The sequence below is a fragment of the Mya arenaria genome, chromosome 4 (assembly GCF_026914265.1).
Source record: "Mya arenaria isolate MELC-2E11 chromosome 4, ASM2691426v1".
Classification (NCBI taxonomy): Eukaryota; Metazoa; Mollusca; class Bivalvia; order Myida; family Myidae; genus Mya; species Mya arenaria.
Window position 1 is genome coordinate 81,796,794 of NC_069125.1, and position 8,128 is coordinate 81,804,921.

Genomic DNA, 8,128 nt, shown 5'->3' on the forward strand with positions numbered 1-8,128 from the left:
CGTGAAACAACAGCACAAAACTCCTCTAACAGCGAAGTGCATATATACTATATAAAAACTAGGTATGTTTATCAATGATTGTAACGTACCATCTTGGAACGGTCAGTATAATGTAAGTTTACTCTGGGGCTTAAACCAGTTTATGAGCATACTATTTATGCAAAAAGCTACAGAAACAAGCTCAGTAGCAAAACGTTTAAACATAAACCCGGTTTAGTGGCACTGGGCAAACGCCAAAGACAAAGAACACAAAATCACAAACAAGAAACATAGAAGAACAGCACAAAACTCCACAAACAGCACAGTGCATACATACTATATATAAAAAGATAGGTATGTTTATTAAGAATTGTTAGGTACCGCCTTAGAACGATCCGAGCTAAAATACATTAGTATAAACCAGAACGGTCAGTAAAATGTAAATTTACTGGCGGTTTAAACCAGTTGATGTGCACAAACCTCACTCTTATCCCAACAATCCTTTCTTAAGATAAAACGCAAAAGGTAAATGTTATCAAAGTATGCATTAACTTGAGGTAACTTATCAATAAAACGAATAATAATAAACGTATAGGCAAACCCCAAATACTTCTATGATAAGAGATTCCAACTCTATCATTGTACCAAAACTGGGAACAAATAAGGAAAATATTATTACAAATAAACGCTAATCTTTCCTTCCAAATGGTTAGAAAATGCAAAATATATGAAGAAAATGAAGTCACATGCCAATATACTCCGAATCAGCAAAAAAACGTTTTCGCCAAATACGGTTTTAAAGATAACATGAATTAGCAAAATCTTCATAAAAAATCAAAGGACTGAAAACTTAGTTATGAAAGAAATATTCAACCCTATATATTGTTTCAGGTATTCATCTTCAAAAACTAGAAGGCAAGTGCTCTTCAAAATATTGCCTTTATATCCACGGTTTAAATAAATTCCAAGTAATTCATTAAGTCTATCTACCCAACTACCGGCTGGAAACATTTTAATTTTACGAATTTTCTTTAAAACATCACTATAAACATCTAAGAGAGCAATACTATTAGCAATCAGCGGTTTAAGACTACCATTGTACTTTGAAATAAGATTATAATGACCATTTACAAATTTTGAGAAAGTTTTCCTTAATCCTTTCCTTAATTTATAATATCTGAACCCTGTTTTAGAAGTTTTTGCGTCAGAGGTTTACTGCGAGAGCTGAATTTTTTTACATCTGCACATATTCTAGCAAATCTTATCAACTGTGAAATAAAAACACCATATGATGGTGAACTAGGAACATCACCATCTAAAGAAATGTAATGAATTATTTTAAAATTAAGATCATCGGGTTTATCATATGGATTGATACTTAATAATTATATCTTCCGTTACTTCGAGTTGCAGATCTAAATAGGATTCTTTTAAAACGGATGTATTAGATTTATTAAGTTGCTACTGTGAAGGGTAAATCGAATGAATGTTATCTGTAACCCTATAATGACTGCTTCTTATTTTTGTGAAAATTTAAAAGCTGTTAAGTCTTTAAAAAGAGGAAAAACATATGGCAGTGATTGCTTGCTAAATGAATATTTTATTGAAAGTATAGATTTATTATCAGCACATTTATGTGACCTATTCAATTGTATTTTGAACTCGGGTATATATCCGGATAACTGCATAGATGGTATTATAATCCCTTTGCATAAATCAAAGTGCTGAAAGCACTGATGGACTAGGGCTTCATTTAGGGGAATGTTGACAACTACGAACTCGTATGTTCTAAGCATGGAAAAAATCGGCTCACACCACAAGGGGTCACTGATAAGATACCGTGATATCATGTTTCTGTAAACATCGGGCTGTATACTTTTTGCAAAGAAACAACTTGAATCTAAACAATTGTAAATATTTGTGCTTTTTTGTGATTTTTGTAAAACACCAGGTATGAAATCTATTGGTAAAACAATTGTCGTATTTTGTGTTCTCGGTTTACTCATAATCTCATTTCATTTCAAATTTAATTACATTTATTATGGACGATTTGGAAAATCCACGTTCACTCAAAGAAGAAATCGATTTAACGATAATGCAGTGCGCAAGTGTCGATATGTCTTTCTGGATTTGGGTTCAAACAAAGGTGTGCAAGTTCGGAAATTATTTGAACCAAATCTTTATCCAAATGCTTCAATTATCCCCGTATTCGATCAAGTTTTTGGAAACATCTCCGAAAGGCGAAAATATGCCTGTGCATTTGGCTTTGAAGCGAACCCGAGACATATGAAGAGGCTAAAATATATTGAAGAGTCGTACAAAAACAAAGGCTTCCAAGTGAATTTCTACAACCTTGCTATTTCAGACAGGGACAATACCATAGTGACTATTTTTTCGGAAACGAGTTTTAATTTGGATTGGGGAGCTGGAATTTTAGATAAAGCTATCAACAATAAGGCCAAAATGACAAAGTATAAGGTACACACAGTCGATTTAGTGAAATTTATCGTGGAAACAATATATCCATTGAAATCAAAAGCAGTTTTTATGAAGATGGACATTGAAGGTTCAGAATATTTAGTATTGCCTCATATGATAAAGAATGGGATTTTATGCAAAAACATCATAACTTCAGCGGGTATCGAATTCCACGAATGGGCACGAAAACCACTGAATACGTCATTAGATATGAGCAAATTCAAGCAAAATTTGAACCAACAATCATGTGTTCCAACAAGTGTTATTCCGCTTGACGATGAATCATATAACTTGGATGTAGCAATTAATCCGGATAGCTGATCAATAGCTGGCCTTATATACATATATAATTTAGGGACGGACCCAGTATTTGACTTTAAATAATGTCATTTTTAATACCCTTGTTTTCTTTTTTTATTATTATTCAATATGGATACATATCATACAACACAGCACATTGCAAACATATATATTCATATTATTGAGACATTTATATATTTGTATGACATAATATTTGTTTTTAAAGTATTGGTGTATGAGTTATACAACTTGCAAAAACATGTTGTAAAAGGGGTCTATATAGGTGACTGCCAGAAAATGTAGCAGTTATTTAATATTTTAATATTTAAGTGTTTAAATAAAAGGGAGAAGAAAATAATGGAGAAGAGTAGAACGGATCGAAAGGATGGAAAATAGGTATTATTGCATTTATGTAGTATTCAGCAGATTTCATTTGTTTTCATGGAAGTTTATTTTGTTGTTCACTAGATCTGTCTCGCACTCTAAGTTTTACATAGTTCGAAAAGATGTAAAGGGTGGTATAGCGTTTCTTTTGTTCATGCTAAATGTTTAAATATATGACAAAAAGCGCACAGACGCTGAAACTTGAGTTAGTATACACATTTACTTGTGTTTACACCTTCTTTTATTATAAGTTCGAGCACTCTAAGTTTTAAAACTGTATGTTGTGTAATAGCTTTAGAGCCAAAGAGTCCCTTCAATCTTTTTAACCAGATGTCAAATATACGTATTTATTTGAATTAAAACATATCACAAACTCAGATTCTTCGTGTATTGGTCAATATTTATATACCAAAACTATAGAAACAGGTCCAGTAGTCGAAAGTTTAAACCTAAACCCCGTTTAATGGCACAGGGTCAACGCCAAAGAACACAAAAACAAACAATGACAAACCAGAATGATGGAACAACAGAACAGAACAGAAAACACAAAACTCAAACCTCACACTACATATATTATTTTTAACACTAGGAGTGCATATAAAGGCTTGTTAGGTACCGCCAGTACGGTGAGTAAAATGTAAATTTACAGGATGTTAAAACTTGTTTGTGGGAACAACCTCACTTTAGCCCAATAATCTCGAATAAAGTAAAAGCGTGAAGGGTAAATCTCATTAAAGTATGTGTTAACTTGAGAAAACTATGCAAAAAGCTAACAAAGATATAATGGAGTTATTGTTTTGAAACCATAAAAATCCCACACAGTCTGCCTTAGCAATTTAAACGTTTAAAACTATGTGAGCATAAGTCTCATTATGAAAATTATATTTGTACTAGCTCTGGAAATAAACCAAGAAAACATTTTTCGAAATAAAAATACTATATGTATGTGCAATTAAATCTTCTTCCAAATGATTACCCTTAATAAAATTTAGAAATAAAGTGATATTATAGTTAGAGTGAACTAAACGAATGAAAACACAGTTTTAAGTTGAAACAAATCTGCAATTGTTAAGATAAATCAAGGGAATGAACGCTTGATAGGGTTACGCGTGATATTCAATTTAATATTTTAAGAAGAAGTTCATCCTTGAAAAATTAGAAGGCAAGTACTTTTCAATGTAATGCCATTATATGAACGGCTTCAATAAGATCACATCAATTTATTGAGTGTATCTGCCAGCTGCTGGACAAATTCTAATTTTACTTTTTTTAATAACAACACCATTGAATCGGGATGAACAATACTGTTAACAATCACTATTGTACATAGATATAAAACAATAATACTTACACATCAACTTCCATTCCTTATATGAACTGCCTTTCGACAATGCCGTTATAATCCGATCAACCAAACACCTTAGGATATATTCAGATCGTTTGTATTGTATCAGCGGATCCCGCGAAATATAAATCAACATTTTTGGACATGTGTATTTATCTTAAATGTAATGTTGCCATAAGTGTTTCAAATTTACGTTAAAAGGGAATTCCAAGTGATTGACCTTTTTCCCGCATTAATGCAACGTCATTTTATAAAATGTTGCAGTTTACAGCCGGGTCGTTCTATTTACAGTTTGGGTAAAAAAAAAGATTTTTCTTTAATGAAATGAAGTATTTTGTTATCAATTCTTGAATGAAATAATAAACTATTGGTGTAAATGGTGTCTGAAACCCCCTTTTCGAAAAGCCATAATATATCCTTGTGTTTTTGTTAAGGAATATTTTGGATTTTTCTTCTTTTTTTCTGCACATATGATCTTTTTTTTCATTTATGCATTGATGAATTTTGTTCAATTTTCTGGGTGTTTGCGATAATCAAGATGATCTTAAATCTGTCTGAGAAGTTCCCATATGTAAAAGGAATGACACAACGTATGTAGGTAACTACCGCCCGGTTTCTATTCTAAGTATTGAATCAAAGATTATGAAAGGGTTGTTTATGACCAAGTTGAATCATATTTCGTGGTTAACAATAAATTGTATAAAATTCAGTCCGCGTTGAGAAATGGCTTTTCAACAGTAGCATTTAAAGTGACAAGCTTATCTAAAATCAATGAATACACGTGTATAACAAACATACATTTTGAGTGATAAACCTTTAACAACTTACTTAATAATGCAATTATTGAAAACACTAATTACTGATAACAAGATTGGATCCGTGTAGATGAATAGCTTAAAATGCATAAAAAATAAATAATTGGTGATTACTAAAATATTTATTGTGATCTACTTTAGTTTCATAAGATAGAAATACCGTGTTTTCTGTTTATTTCTTTCAAATTAAACTCTATGTTTCTTGTTTGTGATTTTGTGTTCTATGTCTTTGGCGTTTTCCCAGTGCCACTAAAGCGGATCTATGTTTAAACTGTTGGCTACTGAGCTTGTTTCTCTAGCTTTTTGCATATGTATCGTTATCCTTCATAAGAACAATTGTTTTCGACATTTATCCACCTTTCTAGTATATTTAAACAATCGTTTTTATTATGGTAAATCTTATTCGGGAGTAATAGTGCACTATTAACATATTTCTTAAGGATGGAGATAAACAAAGGACACGAAGTAGGTGTGAATCTTTGAGACCTCAAAAAGGCTTTCGATACAGTGGACCACTCAATTCTTCTTATGAAGCGTAGATCAATAGGACTTGATGATGACATTTTTATATGGTTTTAATCCTTTCTTTCAGATAGAAAGCAACTAGTGGATGTCTCTAATACACAATCTGCTACTGCTCCCGTCACATGTGGAGTTCATCAGGGTTACACTCTAGGCCATCTTTTATTTTTGATTTATGTTAACGGTATATCAGGCGTGGTTTACAGGCTCTTGTTATATGCTGATGATTCTGGTATACCGGTTTGAGGTTAATGCAAGTTTTATGTGGCCACATCCTTGAAATTACCTGCATCTTGTCAGTTCATGGATGGTTGATAATAAGTTGTCACTTTATTTAGGAAGAACCGTTTTAATTATATTTGGTACCATCATTAAAAAAGGTTAAACTCGACAGTTGATAGTACACCAATTAGCAAACTTTTGCTGTTAAATATTTTGACGCGACTATTGATCAGACCCTATTTTTTAATTTAAGGCTAGTTCCATATTAAAAAACTTAATGCAAGGTTAAAATATATTAATATCGGAAGAAAGATTACCTTAAAAAACACCAAGAAACTCCTCGTCATGGCCTTAATTTAATTTGATTTTGATTTTGCTTGTTTCATATCGTATTATGGCCTGATCAAATTACTTAAAACCAGGCTCCAAACCCCACACAAAATAATGAAATTCTTCTTCTTTTCTTCTTTTTTGAGAGCCATTCAATTCAAAACACGCTGAGTTTCACCTCGAAGCTTGGAAATAGAAACATCCTTACTTGACGCTTTTCACATGACAATCCAGTTTTGAAACCCTGATATTTTTAACCATTGAGAAAAAACAGAGCAGCCTGAAATTTAGGTGCAGTATGAATACCAGGTTTTTATTTTCTGTAAAACATGTAACAATATGTACCAACACATAAAGTGGATGCAATTATTTGTGGACAAATGATAATCAAGATCTATTCAAATTTCTGTGGTACAACATGCATGGCCAGGACTACGTCAGGAGTTTGAGCAATGTTCATGTTCAATATACCTCCAGTTGTGTGATTAATTGCCAAACAACCAAACATTTCAAGACCGATAGATAAGCAAGATCACTTTATAGCTGTTGGCGTTTTAACATCTTCGTGTACCTGAAACAACACCAAAGACATAAATAAACTGCTTTCAGTGAATCTTTAAATTGTGATAAGCAACGAGGGGCGGGTGGAAAAATACACCTGTTGAATGCTACCAATAGGCGTGAGACCACAGTTATTTTTACTATATGTTTCATATAGACACTAACCTGGCTTTTGACTTTATAGACACCCCAATTGAAAAACAATGACATGGCATCTCTAGAACAATTCAAGACACAAAATATAATCACAAGAAAACACCATGTTGACCATTGACCCGACTGTCAAAATTGAGTTCAAATACATAACCCTTCCGCCAGGGAGTCAATCGGCTGCAAACAACTAATTTTCAGACTTCCACAAGCTATGATTTTTCCAATATTTACATTGAAAACTATCAATTTCTGCACATCCGGATCTTGGTCAACGGGGCCAATAAACCTCGAGTGACGAATATGCCCCGCACAAGCCTTATATACTGAACCTAAATCTCGTGCACGGAAAATCGTGCACGAGAACAATATTCCCGCTAACAAGAACCGGTTTGTAGAGCAAAGAACTATAATAAGAAACAATTTACACAACCACATACAGAGCACAACTATGGCATTCCACCACTTAAAGAGCAAGAAATGTAGCATTCGACCACTTCAAGAATACGGCTGTATCATTTCAACACTCTTCATAACACAATCACGGCATATTACCACTTTCAGCACACAACTATGGCATACTAAACCACTTAAGAATGTTACAACTATCGACACAATCGTAACATTTCACAACTATGAACACAAAATTGGCATTTGGCCTCTACTGTATAACCAACACCAGATATATTATTACCAGCACTTTAAACACTACCAAATGACAATAAGTTATTCGATAAAAACAAATTATTGGCCTTTTGTAACTCAAAATGAATGCATTTCACTCGTAATCCCGGACGACTCCAACTTTTTTAAATATAAAAGACCCTTCAAAATGAAGATTTCCATGTATAACACTAAACAATACTAAGGACAAAATAATCAATTTTTAATGTTTCAGAAATAATTACAGTAATACAGCAATGTACGTTATAAGTTCAAACTTTTCGAAACAATCAAACTATCTTCAAGTGTATCTTAAACATAACCGTTTTAATAAGAAACTGACTTCAATCTTCCATGTCTTTGCCACAACCTATCTGCA

The 8,128-nt window shown here is 32.8% G+C and overlaps 1 protein-coding gene across 1 annotated transcript; it reads left to right on the plus strand.

Annotated features, from left to right (window-relative positions):
- Nucleotides 1-1,932: 1,932 nt before the first annotated feature.
- On the plus strand, nucleotides 1,933-3,466 carry LOC128231122 (uncharacterized). The gene has a single exon (XM_052943542.1). The coding sequence runs from the start codon at nucleotides 1,933-1,935 to the stop codon at nucleotides 2,776-2,778; it is 846 nt and encodes a 281-aa protein (XP_052799502.1). The 3' UTR covers nucleotides 2,779-3,466.
- The last annotated feature ends 4,662 nt before the right edge of the window (nucleotides 3,467-8,128 follow it).

Bases quoted from the DNA above. Each gene is read 5' to 3' on its own strand.
- LOC128231122 (XM_052943542.1), top strand. From the start codon at position 1,933: ATGAAATCTATTGGTAAAACAATTGTCGTATTTTGTGTTCTCGGTTTA.